Here is a 24,579-nt window from a genome sequence, read left to right on the forward strand (position 1 = left end):
ATTCTGCGTAAGACAGCAGATTACCATTGTGCGAACTCAATCAATTTTATAGCTACAGTCAGATTGAGTATTTCTTGAAGCTATGTGTGTATCATATGAAGACACTGGAAGACTTCGATACTGCAATCAGTAATAGTCCGCTCCGTTCAGGTATTTGAAAAAAATAGGCTTTCGATATAATGATGGCTTAGTAAACATCATAAATCTCATTAGGGATCGGATGTGTATTTTTGTCTCCGTTAGCATCGTTTGGTTAAGGGTGCGTCCACTGATGTGGTGTAGCAGTCTTTATTGGTGTATACTTTTGGAATAAACTTGATTTTGCATCAAAACGGTCGCCCGAACTTAACTTAACACTTATCATTACAGATTTACAACGATAACCCTGTCTGTATACCTAAAACTAATCATAAGAGACATGGCAGTCGACTATTCTATGGACGTTAGCATATAATACTGCTTAATTACAGACGTCTATGCATGAGCAAGGCGAACTTTTCCGAGGTTGTCGTTTGCGATTCGTTATTGTGCAAAAATAGAATAGCAGGAATTTGAGTTATTATTCTTAGTTACAACTTATAAGTACGAGTGTAACAGGCGAGACCTTTTGACTATCCTATTTTATTACGATAAGCTGCAGTAGTACCACTTACCACACTTTTTGATATAAAGCACGACATTGACTTCAGGCAAGCGTTTCCATGATGGCGGAAGCTCACCGATGCCAAAAATGGCTTGAAAGTTAATTACACAGATGTCATTAAGTGATGGCATCTGAGTGCTGGGGGTGTTCGGAATGCCATTCTAGCTTAACACGGATCTAGATGTATATACATGTAGATATTTGAAATAAGTTTTACATCAATTAAGCAGGCCACTTGACCCTATTGAAACTTTAGTTTCTTCAGATTTAGCAATATCAGTCTAAAGCAAACCAGATATTTTTACATTGCAACTCTATAAAAGAACGCAAATACATAACAGTATCTGCGTTCTTTTATAGAGCTGCATTCTACCATTTCTGGCCAAGTTTCGTAGGCGTTTCGTTTGAAACAACTGAGATAATTTAGAACTTTTCTTTGTGTAAACCAGGCTACATTTAGGCGAAAACCCGACCTGCTAGGTTATGTTGTACCAATAAGTAATGTAACTTAAATGAGTGAAGTTTTTTGCCTTAGGTATGCAACAGGTATGGTATTATTGTCCATCATATAGCTGAGCTCCCTTCTTTTGTTCTCTCTATCTCGACGAGACAGTTCTCGTAGGCCGAGCTTTGCAGAAAGCATTCGTGTATTGTGGACCGAATGACATTTTAACACAATTTACGATTCTCAAATCTGTTCTAACTTTAACTTAAACGATTCAGTGAATCTGCGGCTTCACAATTCGTTTCCAGGCACGGTCGATTCTGGGACAATTTCATCACGAGAATAACCGGTATCAGCGAAATCGATTTGCTGGAAAATACCGTACTTACTTAGCGTTTACTATTATAGAGTGGCGTCTCCTCCTTTGCACAATGCCCCTATATGAAAAGTACGTACATATATTAGGTTTCGGAATAAGACCTAGCCAACTGCAGTTAACAATATAACAGCGAGCGGAATGATATCGAAATCCAAAGATAAACAACTAATTTGTTACTATAAATATTTTTTTCCTATATCATTTCGCTAGTGGATTTTCTGTGTATTGATAATTTTCATTGTCATTTGCTTCGTTTTTATGGTATTCTGGCACATATAGCATGACTGTGAACTACTAAACTATGAAATAAGCATACCACTAGTCGGCAAAGGCTAAGTTTAACTACTATGGTTCTGCTGTCTATGTAGAAGTACAATTTGTCACAAGGCTGAACCGCTTATACTTCCATATGATGAGGAGTATGTATTATTTTGTTTAGAATACGTTTCATTGATTCGCTTAACACTGTTGACTACGAAACACACATATATATGCTCCTAAAATAGGGCAGATGATTGCCGACATTGCTAAAAGGCAATCGATCCATAACCCGATCCATAAAACGAAGGTCGAGATTTAACTTACGAAAATTTCTCGCTTATGATAACGAACAATATATGAACTTCGTTCCAGATTTTTGGGGGTAAATTCAATCTTCGCTCTATCCAAGTTCAGTTCTCCCCCATTGAACATCGTGCTGTAGCCGTCACACTCAAAATTTCTTATTTCTGTGTGATCATTGTCAGCTATGGTAGCTGGCATCGCACCCAATAAGTGTGCTGTATACACTTCCAGTCTATTAATGGATCTCGACGTATAGAGGACCGTAGCGGGGGAGGGGGTGCTGATGGCGAAAGAAGCCAGAAAGCGAACTATCCGCAAGTTTTCTGTAGCTGCAGGCAACAACAAACCGATTTTACACCTCCGGCTTGGCCGGCCCAGTGTATACCGACATTTTTCGCACTTCTTTTCGTTCCCAAACGCTGTTTGCAGTACCTAGACCGCTCGTACGGCTAGTGCAATGCGTTCTATCCGCACGCTTTGAGTGTTCGAACGTTGTCTAATAGCAAAAGCATTGCGGGTAGCGGTTTTTTTTTTCGCAGAGCAGCGTTGTAAAAAAGGGCTGCTTATTTTTTTCAAGACCACTGTAGCATCGGCTAGCATCACCCAGAAGAGTTACTCAGCACCACAGGGCCGTACCGTAAAAGCGGCCTGAATAGCGGGATAGAAAGTGGCCACTAAGTCTTCTAAGGAAAAGTTGTTGTCTCTGCAGAGCGCCACAGTAATCGATTGAGAGGCGGCGGCGTAGCCTCCGTAGCTAACGTATATATTTACTTCAGTGCATCGCCATGGTAACCATGAACATGCGACCATTGCGGGCTTAAATTTTAGCGCTGGTTAATAGTTACTACCGTATATCGTTACCATACTACACTATAGGTCTGTTGGATTGGACTATAGTCCGGCAGGACCCGTCTTAGGTAATGCTACGTGACTTCAGATACGTTAGGAGTGTAATTAAACAAAAAAAAAAATGTCCATTTCATTTGAGCTTCTGTCAGCTCAGCTCTCTACCGAGCGACGCGACCACCTATATAGAAGTCATTTCTAGAGCAGCTTCGAGGGATCCCGTCCCAAAGAAAAGATCTAACGTAAATACGACGAACTACGGTTTGTACAGCTACTCCCGTTTGTATAGGTATCTGAACATCTTTATCTACTGAATGCCCATTTCTACATTGATAGGAGACTGCACGGGTGCCTGTTGCAGGCACGAAGTTCTATTGGGATAGTGTATGAATGCCTGAAGTACGTGCCGATGAAAGGGATGTTTTTGGTGGCTAATAAAACTACCCGGCTAATTAGCTATTCGTATTCATAACCGTATACATCTTTTTTGCAGCATTAACTATATCCAGCATTATTTCCTAATATGTTTCAGGTTGATGTTTGTCGCGGTGAGGGCTGCTATTCCACCTGAGAATTACCTGTCCTCCTATCAACAATCAATCAATCACATCAAGGTTGAATAAAAACTATGAGATAAAATTTGACTTGGTAGAGACCGAAAAAGGAAAGCCAAATCCAACGTTTTCAACTTTGCAATACATTCAAGTAGCCTGACACTGAAAACCGGTCAGCGACTAATTCATCCTCTTTTTTCAAAAGAGCCAGCCATCCGTGCACAAACTAATGCAAATCCAATACGACACTTAAATTCTGAAGCGTCTCACCTGTTATATTGAATGTAATCTAGCTATGATTCATATAAAATAGTATCTGATCCTGGAATGGAGGTACTGCAGTCACCATTGCTTTGGCTTGCAATTCATCCTTGCGTTGACAGAAGAACTACTAACTAGTAACTAGTTGCGCGTAGAAGACAGCTTATAAACGACGGAACCCATTTTGTTTTCACCCTTTTGCTGTTCTTCCTTCTCCCCGTCAAAGTATATCGTAGATGTTATAGACGTTAGACTATATGGACGTTAGAAGAACGGTTTCTGAACGGCCTTGGCACAAAATACGACCAGAATTTTCAGCCTCTTGAAGGGAATCGCCCACGAATGCTTTCGTTCTCACTGTTATTGCAATACAGCTTACGGTTAGGTCCGAATCAAGGCCGCGAAGGAAAACAAGGCATTTTTAGGCTTTCGTTTTTACTCCTAAGTTGTTCACCTCGTTTCGAGTCCTGTGATTGCATTGTGAGCGAAGTCTACCTGAGTAGTTTATACATCTCTCTGCCAGTACGACTCGATGGCTAACTTATAACTTGGCATAGACTAACCTGTTTGTTGACTAGTCGAAGTACTACTACTGCTGCTGCTACTGGAGGCCAAAGACAAAAACGGCTGAACGAGTGCCGCCCCTTGGCCCTGTTGTCAAGAAACGGCCAAGTGGAAAACCGAAGGCTGAGGCAGGATGCGGGTGTTCATACTTTCTTCATTTGACATGCCGTTAAGGCGTTTACGATCATTACCAGAGAGCCAGCCAGTAAGTCTGAAAATTGCCAAGACTCCCCGGTCCCCGGTAGAACCATCGCCTTCGACTTCTAGGCAAGTCTTCTCTGTCTGCAGGGTTAAAGATTGCAAAAGGAACAACCACCATAGGATAACGCTAGCGACCGTTAGTGTCACCACTACTAGTCCGGAAGGGTTGTAGAGTTACCGCAATCACTCTATGCAAATGAGCTGGATCGCTTACCTATTAGCCGCTGGCGACCGTGCCGTGGGCGAAAGATGTTAAGTGAGGACGGCGGTGTTGTCTTTTCTATTAAGCGTATTCGAGGAACCCACCTAGCTAGCGCACAAGACGTCAAACCTCTGCTTTCTACCGTCTGCAGGTTTGCCATGTCTAGAGCATGAAGGAATGAGGTAAGTAACTAATATTTAGGTCTAGGTCTGGATGAATTTGCCTACCAGCCATACACTCAAGTCGCTTTAGCAGTATTGACTGAAATTGATATTTCCACGGAATACAGATGAGTGGTGGTTAATCAGAAGGGGAACAGCTCATACATGCTCAATGCTGGCCGTTCACAGGTGACGGCAAGCAGTCTTGAACAAAGGCATGGTCATTTGCAGAAAATAGCAGTCCAACTCATATTAGACTAATTTGCATGGCCCTAATAGTGGCACCACTCTATTTACATAAACGAGCTCTAAGATCACATTATAAGATAGCCAAATTATTCGTAGCAGCCGGGCCATGTTTCAGGCTGAGTGCTTTTGTTGTTAAATACATGGTAGATTTACTTCATAAAGCTTCTGTAGGTAAAAATATATTTCAAGCTCGACTTATTTTATGGCTATAGATTTCTCTATGTGCTGTTTTCCTTTTCAACGCTTACTTTTCCACCACTCTCTTCTGGACAGCTTATTGGAGTCCTGCTTAGCTGCTAGACATGCAGCCCCTCGTTGCTGAACTGTGACCGGCGGTCCGCTTTTAGCGTTCGATCGGTACCTTGATGAATAGCACTGGCCGCGAACGAACGGATCCCAAGTGCTGACTAACGTTTCCCATAATCGTCACTTGTTCCGGTTGCCTTGAGTTGTCTGGCGGATGTCACTATTACAGATCTCGTTTATGTGTTCAATGCGAGTTTGGCCAGTATTGGCTTAAAAAGCAGAGGGTAGGAAAGAGAAAGGATCGTTTCCTTCTAGTTACTTTTCCTTTGTCTGTCTACTACGTAAAGTCACTCTTTCTCGGGCAGAGCTTAGAAGAGCATTGAGTTTCGATGCAGTAAATTAATATAGCAACCTATAGTTCGTATGTAATTTATTGTTATTTACTGTGGGTACAAGTTTATTCTGAATATAAACTTTATGCATATTGTTACACACCGATTATTAAGGTGTGAGGCACTGACGACCAATAATAAAGTAACAGAAAAGAACAACTATTTTTTTTTATCATTCTAACTGTTTCCGGCCACCTATTCTCTCAGTCGACAAGAAGAAGAAAAGTGGACAACCTCATCATCGTGTCTCCGAACTATTTCCGCTCCCGTACCGTCTTCCTTTTTTCAAGCTGTCCTGCCTAGTTCTAAGGATGGCACATGGGGAAAGAAGTGCGGAACGGGAAGACCTCTTCCTGCTGTTTCCGGCGTTAAACGCTTTCTGTTCATTCGCGACTAGCGGATGCCATCTCCTTTAGCAGGGGACCGAACAGCAGTGGAAAGGTAGAAAAGGTAAAGGGTAGAAAGAATACCCAAGAACGGAGCTCGATATTATCGACGCGGTAACGGACACCGCGATGGAGGTGAACAGACGGGTGTATAAAGAAAGCAGAAAAACAGCAGACTTCTCTGGTGACAGGCGGCGGACCCAGAGACTTCCGAGGACTCAACTGGAGCGCCCCCAACCCCGAACGAAACCCACTCCTACGCCTCGGAATCCTCCTAGGTACCAGTCAGCAAACAACACTTAATTGAATGGAAAATTAATTACTCTTTCTGTGACCATTTGTGTGGGTCGCACGCTAGCAGCGGACGCGAATGATGGCCGGCCGTACGTGTTTATCGACCTAAGCCACCATGGCGATACGGGCATAACCGAAAATTGATGTATTTGTACGTCGCAAAGCGAACGGTCCGTTTACAGCTGCCTACCTCGCGGGTGTGGTACAGTTCGAAGTTTCCAAAGTTGTAGATACATACACTGGATAGTCTGCCAAGTCGTATTGCCATGTAAGCCGACCAAAATCGATCTCTTCAACTGTAATGAAAGAATTGTCTCGTTGCACAGGAACCTGGAAAATCTTCGCATATTGCGTAATACGCATGTATCGTTGGCTTTAACAACTAAATCTTGTGTCTTCCGCAGCGAATGGAAGAAAATGCGCGTCAATCTATATAACACTGGTGAGTCGTGATGCAAAACGCTTAAAACTTATTCTCATTTGTGCATTCATTAAATATCGAGGAATACTAATTATATATATATTACGTACGATTTGCACAATCGTTAGCAAAAACAAACCATTCGTTGTTGATAGCCTTATTCTCCTCACCGAACGCTGGACGTTTTTTTATACGACATTAACGTATTTACTCACCAGAAGATAATTACTAAGCGGCCCGTTCGTATATGCTAAATCTCAGTGTGAGCTATGCAATTAACCCACATACCCACATATCTCCTGATCACTAGCGGACGCGTTCGCCTCACAAGATCCTGCCGTTGGACAATTACGTCGTCTTTGCTACGCATTGCATCTGTCTCCATTATCGATCATCGAGGACACTGTCATGCAACCTTGGAGGACACTGTAATAAATTGAAAAATAGATCATTTTGCCCTTGTCTTGTGTCGGTGATTCTCACACAGCCAGAACAAGCTCTGTCCCGCCACAGCTGCCAAGTTTTTCATGCTTCTTCTGCTTTTAACTATGTTGCTAGAAAGTCAGCGTTGTTAACTTCTTTCGAGGCTTCCAAAGCAGCTATGGCAGCAAGCACCACCGAGCCAAATATCTAACGGGCCAAACTGATCTAAGTGGAAAAAGCGAAGGGGCATGTACAAGCAGTACAGCTCCTTTAAATGAGCAGGACAAAGGAGTGAGAAGAAAAACATAGCTGAGAGGAAGAAATGCACAGCTAAAGCCTCTGTTCTCTCTGCCCAGTATGTGTATAGTGGCCGACTCTACTTCAGTCTTGAACTGTTCGCCTTGATGTCTGCTTTCTTGTTCTATTCCTAGACACTTTGCGGTTTCTTCTGAAAACGAGAGTCGCACACAGTTCTCGATCTGTTACATTATGTGTCATTCTACCATCTCTTAGTCTCTTCCCCGCCTCTCTCTCTTGCTATTTATCTTTCGGTACACCTTCTTTTGCATGTGCTCTCCTTCCCTGCCTTTTTCCTATTCGCCGTTTGCTTTCGGTAAACTGCAGTATGCAGCTGTCGCTAGTTGGTCCGTCTGCCTCTTGCTATCGGCAGAAGAACTACGGATGAGGATTATAAGTGGTGCAAGCTTTCCGTGAGCTAGCTCAGTCGTTCGAGGCTTAACCGCTAAAGCTCGAGAAACGACGTTACAAAGAGGACAGCAAATGGCTACGTAAGCATAGGCCGAGGTATTGATCCACTGCTATCGAAAGAGTTGCCATATAGGGAACAATAGACGCAAACAGTCTAAAAGAGGTTGGAATAAGGAAGTCATCGACGTGGGTAGGGAGGAATGAACGAACGACAATTTTCAATGAAACTGAACGAACGCATCTGCTGCTGCTGCTGCTGCTGCTGTTATGGGATTGAACTGCCGAATAGTGACTATTATAGCCTGCGTCTATCATTGCACGGACATTAAAATCTTGCGGCCGTTAATATCTAAAATGGGGCACAAGTAGCTGCGGTGAAGCCGACGGTCAAAACCAGAGTTCTTTGATGTTTTCTGATCTCCTTAATTTCACTAATTCCAGTTACTCTTTTTCATGTAAGTTTTGCTGCTTTCTCACTCGCTTATTCTTGTGTATCACTCCCTCTATTCACTGTGGTTCTCTGCCCTACGGTCCCATCTACTAGTAAATGTGAGCATTTTGCCCAGTTTAATCACATGGACAGACACATCCGCGTTGAGCAGCAGATCATCCTATTTATTTGGTGAGCAACATGGTCCAGTTGCTACTTCCGCTTACTGTTCGAAGCTCTTGTTGCGCATAGCTGCACCATAACCCAGCGCGATAGTTCGTCGCACAGTCAGCTATATTGGATGGGCAGTCTTGAGCAGTGTATTAAATGAACGACGGGTAGAAAAAAGAAAGTGAAAAAGACTAGAAAACAAAGGCTAAGCCGCCAACAACAACCTGTGATGCCTGCCTATCTCACCGACCCAGAGCAACCTAATCATCATCAGGTTGTTTGTTTTTATTTACTTTGATTCGGCCTCATTCAGGTCCGATTAAGGTCAGGAAACTGCAAAGTAGCAGGCACTTATTGTGAAAAGAAAGGGTTAGGAGCGTATACATTTTACACGAACGATAAAACCGATTTGGGTTGAAATAGACGACGAAGAAGAAGTGTGCATTTGAGAGTCACATGAATGAGCAGAGTACGAGCGAAATAGTTCGGGCTCACCCCAGTCACTGTGCAATTAGGTATTGCTTACAGGTTTTCAACACACACAGGTGATCCTGCGTATTGTAGCTCCATATGCTTTTTCAGCAGCTGTGAGTACCGCCTTCTTTCGCTAGGTAATCGGACGTTCAGTGATCATAAGTTTCTGTATTTGAGAACGACGTCTCAAGTCCCGTTTGAAAACGTAAAACCCAATTTTATGAGGCCGCCGTTGCGTGTCGAAGTGGGCAATGGACCTGGGCGAAACAGAGTTGAAGTACAAGCTGAGACCGCTTCAACTCACTATCAGCACAGAACAAGCTTAGAAGGCAAACGCTCATTCGCATTATAAAGGCACAGAAAAAGTGGGCGCTGACCGTGAAGGCCGTAGCTTGGTCCGTCGATCGGGCGTTCGTCAAAACGGCGGTTGAGGGCGATTTCTGTTGGCTTACCCGCACTGGGGAATCCGGTTTCCAACGGTTGCGTTTAGAATGCGTTCAGTCCGTAATGGATAAGTTGGAAAAAGGTGCACCAGTGCACTAGTGAGCTCAACCACGTCTTGGGTCTCGCTTCATCGACGAGAGACACGCAGGGATAATACTGGAGGCTGCTTACACTCAACTTTGAGAAGAAGGGGCAGCAGAATGCGGTAACGCGTGCCGCACCGGTAAACGGTTATAAGACAAACTGGCCATACACAAATACACAGCAAAGGCGGCGCCGGCGGGTCCTGTATCAAAGATGGCTGTATATTTCAAAAAGAAAGGATGATGTACCAGCAAAGCAAGAAACAGAAAGACAGAATAAATGATGGCCTTCCGTTGCGTTTCTTGACGTCGTTTCGCCTCGTCTGGCGGCTATGGAAGAATGAATTGGAGATGAACCAACGCACCGTACTGCTACGAATGCTGGATATTATTGTAAGTTGTTGACTCAGGTTGGCGTGGTCAAAGGGTTTCGTTAGCAATAGCTGGGTCCCCTGCTAAAGTCAGTTTATGCCCCGAGAACTCGGTTGCTCGTGGCGAAAAAAAGAGTTGAACCAAACGTGAAATCGGTGGCTATGCTGATAGCAATGCACTTCGACCTCTTCAAGTTTTCAACTGAAAGGTTTGTTCTGACCCCATCCCCTTTGTATTTCACCTTAAATCTTTTGCATAAATTGGACTCGCTGCACCTCACCGCAGACGATGCACAAGAACCCGTATGAGGTAGTACACGGACGCTTCACTTAGGGAACAACGCGCTGCCAGCTGCAAACTTTAAGCTTTTCAGCCGTCTCGCTGCCAGCAGGCCGGATTGGTGAAAATCCTCATGACCTTGACGTATGGCGTCAATAAGCGACGAGAGTTTCAAATAGCGAGGGGCATCTCCATAGCGTTTCATTTACATTCGGAATCCAAAGCTGTGCAGGAACGGCGCGCTTCTTGTCAGGTCCCAAAAGTGCTTTCCTTCTCTGTCAGATCCTCAACGGAAGTAACCTGAAAAGTGTGGGTGTCTTCAGTCTTAGGCCATCCGCTTGGGGGCTTGTGCTGGGAATGTAACCCTTTCTTGAACACTCAACCTCACCGCCATTGGTCGGTACAATGGTACATAGTACTGTATCACCGAACTCACTGCAACGACCGGATTGTTCTCAGGATAGCTAAATGCAAGTAAAGGTTTTAAGGAAACAAGTTGGCAGAAATGCAAAGAATATTTGTATATTTTGACTTGCACAAAAGGCCCGATGTGTAAACGCGATAGCGTATAAATATACGTGGCATTATCCGCAACGGCTCATGAAGTGTTAGAGCTAGGTCCTAAGTGTTCAATCTATATCGAAATGGTTCTGCACCGAGTAAACGTTTTAGTGTGACACACGCAAAACATTCTATTGATAAAGCGCAGATTCCTATATGATTGAACTCTTTAGTAGGCATATATCATTTATGTGTTGTTGTTGCTGCTGCTTCGAACATGTTCTTCTTTGCATTTGCCTTTACATGGTCGGTAATTTAACATGTGGCGCAGCAAACTGTGTAAAAGATTGAAGGTCTCTTTGAAATTCCCTTTACAAACCTCATAATGTGTAGAAGTGTAAACAACTCTCGTATGTTGTACAGTCTCAGCACGTAGCATAACGTACTACGTGGCACATCTCTTCTACGCGGCGCTACTAGACAGGATAAAACAAAATGTAGCGGCCTTATAGTGTTCGAATAGGTAGGATTGTGTAGGCCGCTCGATCCTTACAAAGGATCGCCGTCGCAACCGTTGTTGCCACTTCTCTCAGTCGCTCGTTTGGTTATTTGCCCGTCTGTGTTCGTCGTAATCGTGGGAGCAGTGGCAGCTTCTTGTACAGCTTGTCTTTCTTCGAGCGGTTCAGGCCCTATCTATCGTTCATTAACAGCTGCTGCCTACTTGCTCGCCTGTTTGGAAAGCAAGGCAGCTTAAAGGCGGTTCGCTGAGCTGCCGACCGAGGGGATCGAACGGGCCGAGAGCCAAACAGGCTGGAAAGTAGCGCTCCACCAGCCGTTCAGCCTGTAGGTCCTGGATGTCCTGGCTTAGCTACATAACATCTCGCTTACCCCTGATCGCTTGCTTACCCCAGTTGCTCCGTTGTCAGATTCTTCTTTTCTAACTCCGTGGAACCTCCGTGGAAGCTTAGGCCTATGGAAACGTAGGCCGAATGTAAGACCGAAGGCCCCGTGTTCATCCCCAAAGGATTTATTTCCCCAGAAGTCCCTTCCTATCTTTACTCCGCTTGCACTACTTCCTGCCAAGAGCTCCATAGAGCCCCCAGCGTTTCGGTTTCCTCTATACCCTTAAGCTTCGCCGTCCTTAGCAGCACTGTAAGAAGCGCTCGTGCGGGCCATTTCCTTGCGCCAGAGTTAGTTTGCAGCCGGGCGCTCCCCTTTCGCATTCGCCATTGCTATCTGCTCTTTCCCTCGTCATAGGCGCCGGCAACCGACATTCCAAAAGGCAAGCACGGAAGAGGCAGCTAGCCTCTCCTCCTACTGATGCCGGGGGCTGCCACCGCAGCAGCCGTTGCCGGCGCGCCCGTCAGCAGAACACACTTCACTCGCTCTACTACTCTTCTCCGATCGTCAGCAGGGCCAACGTAGCCGACGAGATCAGAGTAGGGCTAGACAGAAACATGGACCACACAGACACACATAGACACAGGCCGAACTGGCGCAGACAGCATCACCACGACTACCGCCATCGTACATAGAGAGACCGTAGCTGACAGTTTTGCAGGGAGAAGTAGCGGCGGCCGGGGCCCCGGCGGCTGAGTGTTACAGACACACGATGGCGGCAAGGTGTAAAGCAGGAGCAGACCACACACAGACACATGCTCGTGCATGCATCCACACATACAGTCCCCACGAGCACTGCAACGGCTGCTACGACACCACGGACGCCATCACCGCTACACAGAAGCCTCCTTCCACCCCAAAGGGTGGCCATGACCAGCCAAGAGTTGGGCAGACGAATGGCTTGGTAGAATAGCATGCTTATGGCCAGCAGGCCAGGGTTAAGGCTAAAGTGCTGCGGCAAAGGAGCGCAACAAGTGGAGAAGCAATGGCACGCCAATTCAACGTTACGTTGTTGCCATACTGTCTGCGATTCCTTCTACCGCTACTGATACGGGTGTTGTTGCTATTGTTGTTACTGGTTGGTTGGTTGGTTCTGCAGGCGCCCACCGCATAAACGAACAGGTGAGATCAGGAAAAGAGAAAGCATAGTACTGCTCTTTCAGTTCAGCCCTGATCTGCTAGGACTTGCCGGCTGGCTGGCTTCCTCACTTACCTGACCCATAACTGAGCAGCATAATGATGACGATGATGGTGAGGGAGAACAGGATCCGTGAAAAGAGTCACATGCGGAGTACAGCTCGGCAGGGAAGAAAGAGCGCGAAAACGAGTGCGTAACGCAGTTCGCAGCAGCGAAGCAGTAGACACGGCGCGTTCGCCCGCGCCGCTCACTCACTCACTCACTCCTTCCTTCACGCCAAAAGCATATAGATAGATAAACAGGCAGACAGCGGGTGATGAATAATGACGGTAAGAATAAATCGAAGATACATCTTTCGTTCATTTATTTGTCGTCGTTGCTGTCACTTCGATCCCCTTCTACCTCGATCATCACTATTACAAGTCAGAGCGCTCTATGCAACCGGAATAGAAAATATCGTCAGCGGCGTCAGGGGAAAGAACAGCAGGAAAAACACCGCCACTAAACGGGAAAACAATAGCGTCAACAGTAGCAACAACATAACTCCTAGTATCCATAAGAACAACAAAGAAAAACAGCAACACCCGATCCGTAGTTGACCCGATTCGTAAAAAGATAACAACCGCATTCCGTCAACGTAGGATAGCATAGGTAATAAGCACAAACTGTAAACTATGCCATAACTATAATATTGAGTGTCCACATATTGACTATGCATTGATGGATTTTGGCCGTATTCTATGATACCTTCGGCATCACACGGATTCGGTTCAATGTTACAACAAAATGCGAAACATACGGCCCACGAAAACTGATAACCAGTTAACGTATTGAAGATCAGTGATAGGACTTAATTCGACCAAAAACATTATACATAAATATATATATATATATGCATTACCGTATGCTGGCAATATACAGTATTCGGTGAGCATCCAAGCTCTTGCGTCGACCGCCGCAACGCTAAAATACTACGCTATACAAACCCATAAACAAGTTCGTACATATATATACGTTTACTTATTCTGATCTTTCTTATATTGTGACTTTCACAAAATGTGACTCAAAGAAGAGAGAGTTGCTGGTAGGCAGTTGTAGGTAGTACTGTGACGCCGAATGAAGTCGTAGGCAACAAAATGCATTTTATGTAACCTTAATACTAGGTAGGTTTTTGAGTGAAGTCCCGTGTACATGCAACACATATGTACTATTTGAACTACACCTTATGCTACGGAGTCGCGGAGTCCTTCATGTTTTGCCGCTCGACTAGTGTGCAATAGTCGCTCGCTGGCAGAATATTTGCTTACGGTCCGTAAATAATTTTGAACGACATTCATATCTACCCCCGCCTTCCCTGCTCACACACGAGTACATACCTTACACTGTTAAATGAAATACATACAAGAGGAAGCAAACCTGAATCGTACGCTCATTTCCCGGCTCCTACGGCAGTGTCTGCGCCAGCTCAGTGTACAAATACGTAATTATGACCACTGCTGCTGGCGCCGCTGCGGGTCCTGTATTGCCTTCTCTTCAATTGTTTCTCATTGCTATGGGTTAAAACCGCACAAGTCAAAAAAAAGCCAGCCCTAAGTTTCCACAGGCCGTATACCAAGCAGAATTTCATATCTCGGTACCATCTTGCTCATTTGGAACTGGCTTGCCAGGAGTTAGTAGTTAATTGCAAGCAGGCGTCCAGCCCCGCTGTCTCTGGGAGGAGCGGACCGACTGCAGCGGGCCATGTTTCAAGCTTGCACGACTAGCTCGTGTAGCTTACAACACGTTTAGGTGGAAAGAGCATCCAGCTGGTGGACTATTTACAGCATGACAAACATAGCCGAGCTAGGGCCTCTCATCCGACCCCGTTTGGCCCGCGAACCGAAGGCGAGGGTGAGGGCTGGAACGGAGTGTGGGTGGCCATCTACCAAGTTGATTAGCAGCAGGACTGCCGCCTAAAACAGAGCCTTCGCATACGGCGGCTTAACGAACAGGTTAGCCCAACGGTGAACGCCACCTGAACTCAGTGACTTCATACTAGTAGCGGTATGAGTAGCAATAGCAGGAATAGGGAAAGAGCACATGGGGTTGTTGGAGGCGAAACGGGGATGGAAAGAGGATGGGATGAAGGAATGGCGGCGAATGTGCGCAACAATAGTACACACAGAGGTTGCAAGGTCGAGGCCTCAACGTGGTAACTCTGCCAGCAGGACATTCACCTGCGTCCTCTGCACTTACAGCCTGCGGTCCGTCAGCCGCAACAGTTCGAAAAAATTACATGAGGCGAGCAGATTTTTTGCTTTAAGACGAGCCAAGGACGCCACATTGCCGCCGCCCCAGAGTCCACAGTGGCAAGGCGGGCGAGAAACGAACGTCCATCCAGCTGTATCCGACTACCTGAAGCTTGATAGTTTCTAGCTTGTTTTTGTCATCGGATCGAGGCGAGCTGAAGACGGACCCAAGACATGCAGGCGGACGGATGAGTACAGGGAGGTGGCACAGGTCCATACAATCATCATTATAACCAGTAACAACGACACTGTCATCAGGCCCGCCCTTAACTGTATTTTAATGTAGTCATATAACAGCACACATAAACATTTAATGTACATCCGCCTCGAACCCATTTGCGCTTTTGGTCGTCACAGGTAACCCATACGAACGTATACGCGTATGAATCGCACATAGTTTCTCTATACACGCACTCGCTGTAGACATGCGTCACAACAATGGGCACAATTACACATGCTTCCATAGATATTCAGCTGGAAACGACGACGCCATCATCACCGCACACCGCCGCTGTACCCGCATAACAAGGCGATATCGCTTCAAGCAGGTAAGCAAATGTTCCCCACTGGATAGACACTTCTTTCAGTTCCCGCTGAAATGTTGTATCTCTTTATCGACAGACTGAATACGAAAGAAGTCAATCATATATACACGAATGTATGTAACAATAAATACAATACAACACAATAAATACGGGTGTGATGTTACTGGCGCAGAACCTGCTTTTGGTATCTATTGCCTAAAACCGCAACGTCAGGCTTTTTTTTCGCAGTTACGTCGATGCACTCATGCTTCCCTTGTGCATTTTATTTTTTCTCAATTATCACCTCGTTTTCTTATTATAACCTCAGCTATATAATCGAAAATGGTCAAACGTAATTAAATACCGATCATCCTCCTGCTATTGCGACAGCTAACGTGCCCGCTGCTGCAATACGTCTCTAGTCCTCCCTGATGCTTAGGGCCATTGGCCTGAAATGGCGCATAGAATGTACGGCCATTGACATCCGTGCGGGCAGCCTGCACTAGGCGTAAAAATGCAGTGATATGGGCAGTTCCATGGTAGTGTACTGCTGTGTGATGCAAGGAAGCGACTGCGCACAGGGTCCATGCGTCTATGTAGGCTCTGATGGAAGACCACGAACCAACCGGTTGTAGCTCTGAGTGCGTCGCTCCAATGGCCTTTGGGCGTATACCAACCACAAACTAGGCAGCCACCAAGCCGTTTATGTTACTGCTACTACTGTTGCCTTTCGACCCTTCGTCATCGCCCTTAGGTCGACATATGTCCGCCGCAGGCTTGTTAGTCGAGTGGCCGTCCTCTTCGCAGCTGTCCTGTTGCTGGTGCTGCTGCTGCTGCTGCTACTGTGGCCCTTTCCGCCCACCGATCAACTATCGTTCATGTGCTGTGGCGTATGGTGAACATGGGGTGCGGAGCAAGGTCGGTCGAGAGTGTCCCCCGTTGCGGCACTATTCCGTGCCGCCGCTACCTTCTGGTCCACGAGAGCTTCCATATGGCTCCACACTGCTACCGCCGCCGCCGCCGCCGCCGCCGCCGCCGCCACAGCCTAAGCGGCAACGGCATAAACAGTAATGCCAGTAACGCTCGCAGTTGAGCTGGTGCTAGCAGCAATAGCCGGGCTGCTGCTGGGACTTTTTAATATTTAGCTGGCAACAAATAGAATGGTACGCACCCATCTGCCGATTTCACCTGCACTGTTTTCCGTCGCCACGAGTTGAGCACGGCGGCAGATTGGCTGATCATTCGCGTTGGTGTTAGCTCGTTTCGATTCCCTGCTTCTCGGCTGCTGCTACTCTCGTTACCATATGATCGAGCGAGCTAGACGACTGACCATTGTTTTTGTCGGCGACTGATAGCAGATGGAGTGGCTGGAGGTTTGCAAGTAGCGGGCAGCGGAGACAAGCACGGAATTAATAGAAGAATAGTTGTTTGCTGTCCGCACTGTCCCCGTCGTCTATAATAGATCGTAATTCGAAACAGCTGGAGCAGTAGTAGAAGCTGTCGGAGCCGCTATGGGTAGGCGACAAACATAAGTGAATGAACGAGGCAATAGCGCGGTTCTTTTCTCTCTTGTTCGAATAACAGATACTACTGCTGCTTCAATATTGACGCTATACAATCGACAGGAAAAGAGAGATGATTTCCGCTATTTTACGAGGCGGAAGCAGCACTGGTAAAGACTTAACGTTGCCGTCATCACATCCGATGCCCGTGTTTTTTGTCCTTCAGAATTTAAATGGATTATTATTTTAGGACAGTGAAACCGAAAGGTACGAACAAAGCGGACGTACGTAGCTCAACGCAAATCATGCGTCGGCCTGGATATTCATTCGTATGTACGACGAAATGCGATATGAAGACGACTACTATAAGAAGAAGACCTACAACAGAATAATAAATATATATAAAACATCATGAAGACTGCATCTGCAATAGCATCTAGATGTACATCCAGCCAAAACTTGGCAGCTTAAGACTTACCTATTTAACCTTGAAATTCAACCATTTCAAAGTACTAATATATTATTATCTGTTGAATACGATATACGCAGAGAACACACGTATACGATTCCTGCGTACCGGACGACCGCAATTCTATTATAATCGTCGGTATCACTATCTACGGTAAAGCACAAGCAAACACGCACTTCTGTATGAGGAAGGGACGTGTTGGTCAATAGCCGGTAAAGGTACACAACTAGGCACACAATTTGCTTTTAGAGAAAGATATAAACTCAATAGCTAAAAGAGATATCGACTATATCGCATCAAATCGTCTACTAGGCACTGTCGTTATCCCGTCTGTCCATATATCTGATCAGGTTAACCTAAAAAAGCTGTTTTATGATCAGATCGTCTGAATGATGCGGACAGAACGGAGGATAACACAACAACCCCTTAAATAGCTCGCAGCGCCAGCACGGATCTCTTCTATGCAATATTGAACAGTATGCCTCTTGGACATTGGTTAATAGTGACCGCTGCAACAGTAGCACTCGGGTTCAAGTCTAAAACCACTTTCTGGACGGTTTTTATCTCCATCCATTGCGAGCAAAGGGGACGGACAAGCCCAACAAACAGGTCCTTCTACACTCCTAGCTACATTCGTAGAACAGAACTAGAAACTGAACGGATAAAGGACGAAAGAGACCTTTCCTGTATCAGTAGGGTTCCGCCAGAAGCACCCTCAAGTCAATTGTATCTCGGAACTAGCGCTCATGCTTGTGGCGACCCGCTCGAACCAGTGACAAGCAGTAGAAGCCATTAAAGGTCCAAAAGCTGTTTATGTTTTTCGGAGCTGAGCGCTAAAGAGATAAAGATTCATCACCGCAAATGTAGGGAACTGCGAGCAGTAGCTGCGGGGAGCGGTCGCAGTGGACGGTCTATGTAGGCTAAGCTTAGAAGAGGCGAGGAGGTTGTATTACTGCCGTTTCTGTTATTCTGAAGGAGAGCGGCGACAGCTTCGCTTCCTCGATCTCTCTCTCTCACTCTCTCTCTCTATTGAAAAACGTGTGTTCTAGGGAAAAGGAGAAAGGAAGAAGCTGGGTTTGAACGCAGACGTTTTGAGAACCAAAGCAAAGTGCACTGGTCTGAATTCCCTAATTTCAAATCTGCTGCTTCGAGCAAACGTAGCGACTACGGCTTTCGTAGTACCGCAACGAGAACGGTACACAGAGACCGTGGAAAGGTAAATTGTGCTCATGTTAGAAAAGAAAGGGAAGTTCTTGTGTTTTTTAACCTACGCAGCATAGTCAAAATGTGGAAAAAACAGACCGCTGAGGTTTAAGGCCACTGTGGGAGGTCAGTTGGCAGCGCTGGGCTTGTACCAGTTGCTAAACATCCATTGCGTGGCGCCGCTTCTGTTTACAAACTAATGAATATTTTGGCCCTAATTTTTTGCTGTAAGGTCTGGAGTAAGAACATTGCCTCTGTTGATTCTCATATAAATTCGGCTCGTTGATTGCAAAAAACAGGAGGAATTTTCATTTATATCGGAATAGTTCCTGGTACTATACAAGAAGAATACGCGTCATCGTTACACAGATTCACAATTGCACATATCGTATCATTCAATACTTTTATTAGTATTTTACTGTCAAAAAGCTCATTTTAATGACTAGATCGTCTGCTACCGAAGAAATTTCTATGTCGCATAAACAAAGCAGGAAATATTTATTAGCTGCTTTCTGAAACAACAGAAATTATCTAATTAGCAGCAACTATCCTGTTCAACCCGTAAATGTACCTCTCTTGTAGGGATTAGAAGCGTCTTGATACGAAATCCGCTTGCGCTCACCTCAGTAAACAAATCACCAACAGAACGATAGCTTCTATGCTAGATGAGCTTACATTACGCATCAATACATTGTTGATTATGCAGTTTAGTTAAGGGTACTTACGCTTGTGTTGCCTGTCGTATTTTTGGATCCTGTGGACGGTGTGAAGAGGCGCTCGCAGTAGCTGCCTTCAAGAAAAATCAATCCCGATGGCCGCGCACACTGCTCGCTCTCGTAATAAAAGAGCAGGTTCTGATAGAGCACAAACCATCGTAGCTGCCAGCGGTTCTGATCGCTTGTTCGTTTCTGGAGAAAGCCCCGAAGGCAATTGTCCTGCATGGCCTTCTCGGCCAGGCACAGCAACTGGCTGTCGTTCATGCGCAGGGCCCGCTGCATCTCGCTGCCGACCACGAAAATCCTGACTGGCCAACGAGATACAAGTAGATTTGTAGACTAGCGGGCGGAGCTAATACTAATGCTACAGTTGTTGTAGTGTAGGTGTATTTGTAGTACGAGTAGTAAATCTGAATGTAGTAATCGGTAATGATAATAATGGCGATGATTAAACGATGATGATATAGTCGACCTGCTTAGGCTTCTTCCAACGGCTTTGTTGCCCTCGCACGTCCTTGCCTCGATCTTCTCTCTCTCTCTCCCCTTTCGCCTTTTCCTTATATATATGTATGTATATACATATATGTATATATATGTATTCGTATATACATATGTATGTATATATATATGTATTTGTATATACATATATATATATGTATGTATATATATATATATCTCACTCTGTTTAAGATATTGGGCTTCTTTCGTCCTTGTGTGCCTCTTGCCTTTACTTCTACTACCTTCGTTTCTGCATTTTGTCTTCTTGTGGTATCCGCCGGTGTTCGTCTTCACTCGCTCAGTCTCACCTTCTTCTTGTTAAACTTTGTTGTTGCTACTTTTGCTGGTACGACGAGAGCGACGTCTACAGATCCACCATCAGAACTGTCTTCGCCATTGTTGCAATTGCGTCGTTACGTCTACGCTACGTCGTTACGCTATTTCACGTTTGTCTCTACGTTATCATCACGTTTCGTTTATCATACCAGTTAATGCTGCTGTTAGCGTGTTCATGTTGTTCCCCACCAGTTCTTTTTGTGTAGTGGTAGTGGCGCGGGCCTCTTCTCTATTTAACTGACCGTAGGTAACTTCCGTTTTTCAGTTCATTGCTTTATGCGCTAACATCTGCAGTTATGCTAGAGGCCGCATACAAAAAAGTGATACGCACGTACGTACGTACGTACATACGCCGCGCGCCGATAGAGCACTGCGTTTTCTTCTGCTTAATTCAGATCGTCGTCCTGTCGACAGCGAGGGTGCAGTGCGCACAAAGGCAGATATCGTATTCCTTTCCCTCTTCTTCTTTCGATAACAATGCTAGTAGTAGTAAAAGGAGCCGCCGTCACAGTGTCGCTGCGCGTGTTTGCGTTGCGGCTTGTATTGTGAACTGACAATACAAGTATTGCGTCGTTTCGGCTGGCGGTGACTGAGTCACCCGGCACCGTAGTAGGTTCGACCTAGTCCGCCCAGACTCCAGCAGATTGCAAGACCAACAGGTGGCAACCGCCCAGCCGGACAGGATAGGATTAATTCGATCACCTGTTTCTTTCAGCCCGAATCGTTGAGCTTACGCTTTGTCCGCTCGCTGGTGGGCGACGCCGGAACAGTCTGCGAAAAGCCCTGCTGGTTGGCGTGGGGCGTCGAAAGCATGCACAGTATTGGCATCCACATTTTATTAGTACTATTCTATTAGAAGTAATAACTGCTGCAGCGATTGCTACTTCTGTGGCATTAAGCCGCGCCCTATTTAGTCTGCTTACGGATCACCTGCGAGGTGCTTCTTTGCCCGCTTGGCCTGCTTGCTGTTCCAGGCCCGTAGTAACTGCTGTGTGAGGGCGCAGCCGCCACGCCGCACCCCGGCGACCTTGGCGCCTCTTACTGCGCTTACTGTGGTTGACGGCGGCAGCAGCAGCTGCAGTCGCAACCCACGGACAGCAGCTGCAGGTGCCAGGCTTGAGCAGAACTCGATTGAGCTCTTCTTTTGCGGGATAAGCAGCATGCCCTTCGTGTTCCGGTCCTGCGGCTCTGCGCGCACCTCGGCCTTCTATACGAGCAGTGGCTGCCCGTGCTGCTGCTGCTGCCCGTGCTGCACGAAGCGCCAGACAGCATGGCAGCTGTGGTGGAGCAGTAACAGCGGGGCGAGATGTCGACAGTTATTATCGCACATCACATACATCCACTGGTGTACTAACACCATTAGTACCGTGATGAGAGCGACGATAGTCTTCACTTGTCTTTTCCTTGTCCTTTTCGTCACGGTCAAGAACACAATGATGACGGCGACAACGGCGAACACCAAAACATGCTTCTATATTTAAAACAGATTACAGGTTAAGTTATGCGAATTTTTCTGCCAAGGTACTTCTCCTCCCAGTATCACTCTTTGGCCTCCAGTTCTACGATGGCTGCGAGGTCGGTTGGGGCTCACTATGGGACTGGGTAAGTTCCTAGACAAGCAGAAGGAAAAACATCACTTCCCTTTTTTCCGTTGCGTTGATTCTTTTAGTTCATTAATAGTGTTCTGGTTAATCACGCGAGTGATGAACGAGTAATTAATGTCGCCCCCTCCCGCTATAGGTATCGATTGCTTGGCTTCGTTACAGAGCTTATTGTCGAACTATGCTATAATGATGGAATGAAAAGTTCAATTGATTAACAGTGATGTGATGCTCTTCTGGGTAGAAAATTCTATAGCTTCGGTTCGAAGCATCGATACGCACCTGCTGCTTAATACATAGTTGTAACTGCAGGTGGTTACCCTGATATCGTTACTGACGCTAAAATAAACGGGAGGTGAACCGAGACAAACAGGCGGATGCCCTGCGACTTACTGAAGTTTGGCCTGGCGTTCAGGGCTGGACTGTCATATATAGTAAAGCAGTGATTCTTGATTTTCTGCCACCAGCTACTTACTTTCCTTGAGCTTGACGAGCTCGCTTGCTTCGTCGCATACAAAATGTACTTTTACTATTTCCGTCAATTCGCTCACCTTTTGTTTGTTGAGCTGAGCTAAGCGTAGACGATTAACCTCGATTAGCTGTGTACGGGTACGTTTTAGGGGGCAGGTGGGGGTGGGGGTGGGGGGAAGGGGGGTTGCAGACAAAGCATCGGAGCAGCTTATATGTATGTGTCGTGTCTTACTTGGCCAAGTAGTTAATGTGTCGCTGCCTGCTGCTGTGTTTGTTGCCGACTTCTTCAACACAGAGAGCTCCTTTGGAACGAAGCGCGAACCGCTGCAGATCTTGTGTTGATGTTTCTAATACCGTTTTTGCTTTTGCTAAGTTGCTGTTGCGACCATTGCCACTTTTTCTTTCTGTTGCTGACAATTTTTATTTTGTTGTTGCCTCAGCTTGTTCTGTCATTGTAGCTCTTCTAGCTTTCTCTGATCTTGCACCAGTGGCTGTTGTAGTAGCATGTGGCTTGCCTCTTGATTAAATTTGCTTTGTCGTTTGGCGTTTAGCTTTGTTAAATCTGCCTGTAGAACTGAACTGAACAGTCCTTGACGTCGACTGTCGTTGCTGACTGTTGAGTAGTTAATGATGTCGACTGTGGGTACGGATGAAGGCTATTTGTTGCCGCTAGACGTTGGCAGAGCGTGTGCGCTCCATGGCGGAGTGAGGCCGAGTCCCCGGAAAGCGATCCAGTCTTAACTCGTCGCCATCATCGTTGTGAGAGAGGGCCTGATCCTCTCCTCTTCCACCCCGCGCCCTTCCCCCTTCCCCCGGGACACCCTAATAGTCCCAGCTCAAGCTCTTCCCCAGACTAGCAGCAGCCGTGAGTGCGACTGTGGGCAAGGTTCGGTAGGCTGTTTGCCTGTCCCTGACTGCTGGTCGCAGGCAAAGTTGGGGCCAAGGAAGACGGGGGGCTCGCCCCCTTCCACCACCACCACCTGGTGAGATACACGCATGCGCGCAGATTGCGGACACCTGTTAGAGGTCTCCGCTACTGCTGCCGCCGCCGCCGCCGACCGGGCTTGTGAGCTCGCTTGCGGCCATGCGGCGCGGGCTCCTTCGCACCGCCAGCGCGATGCTTCTTGCCAGGGCTACGACGACGACCATAGCAAGCACTACCATCGTAAGGTTATTGAGACTTAAATAGACACACACACACACAGCCACATACGCACACACACACACGCACACGCAGATTCTAACAGGTAGACTGCTGAGACGCAGCCGGATAGAGATACATAGCCATACAGTACCTACGATAGAAAAGATACGAGTACGTTTATTATAATGCAAAATAATATTTAATGCAGGTAGAGCGCTAAATGTATATTCTGTCTTTCATATATAAGCAGTGCCCTGCGGACGTTAGGACTAGATCGAAGTTTGCAACAATCGCTTCGTCAAAACTATGGTAAATTCGGAAATACGGCAAGGCCGGTGCGCGTATAATGCGCCTAGATTTAGGTTTTGTACGAACAGTTGTCATCAACAATTATTAACAGTTTATTTGTAATACGAAGGAGTTCTGCAGTGGACACAGATAGGTGTGTCAATAATATGTGACGGAGCTCTGCATTTAAGACAGATACAGTATGTACATCATGATATACCAGACCTTCTCAAACCATGAGAGTAGCTGGACTATTGTATTGAACATTGTACATGGGTCAGTCAACCGGCCGCATTCGGTCAGTCGACTGTAACGGCAGTGGGTACTCCTTACGAAACTCATGCTGCGCGTCACAACGAAGGCGCGGGCCACGGAGTGCTTGTCTAGGCGTGACGAACGGCCCGCAGTGTAAAGATTATTATGCAAATACGTACATAACGAAGTAGTATGAGACTAAAGAATGATTAGGAACATGGCTAGGTTTCTCCTTCCTTTGAGGGATCTCTAACCAGAATTTGTGCGTGTTGACACCGCCAAACGGCTGAGCATATTCCAAAAGAAGAAGAAGAAAAATAGGTTGGCTCGCTGTTCTGTTTGTCCTCGTTGAGCCAACTGGCGCTGGGCGGTGTTTTCGTCGCATTCACGTTCCCGTTCTCGCTCGATAGTAGCTGTTGTGTGCCATTGACAGGTATTCTTCCCAGACAGCTTCGCCTCATCTGTACGCGGACAACACCATCTAAGGTTTGTCAACAGCTAACCCAGCTGGGGCAACGAACATCGTCTGGCGACCCATTTTGACAAGCTATAT

The 24,579-nt window shown here is 46.2% G+C and overlaps 1 protein-coding gene across 1 annotated transcript in view; it reads right to left on the bottom strand.

The window, feature by feature from the left end:
• LOC111254976 (ras-specific guanine nucleotide-releasing factor 2-like) overlaps positions 1-23,044 on the bottom strand; it is a 181,156-nt gene extending 158,112 nt beyond the window's left edge. The window contains exon 1 of the mRNA XM_022816496.2: positions 19,443-23,044. Within this exon, the coding sequence (XP_022672231.1) occupies positions 19,443-19,715 (273 nt within the window). The 5' untranslated portion in view covers positions 19,716-23,044. The remainder of the gene's footprint in view (positions 1-19,442) is intronic.
• Between the last annotated feature and the right edge of the window lie 1,535 nt (positions 23,045-24,579).

Source organism: Varroa destructor, unplaced genomic scaffold (assembly GCF_002443255.2).
Source record: "Varroa destructor unplaced genomic scaffold, Vdes_3.0 BEIS01000007.1, whole genome shotgun sequence".
In the NCBI taxonomy this organism is placed as follows: Eukaryota; Metazoa; Arthropoda; class Arachnida; order Mesostigmata; family Varroidae; genus Varroa; species Varroa destructor.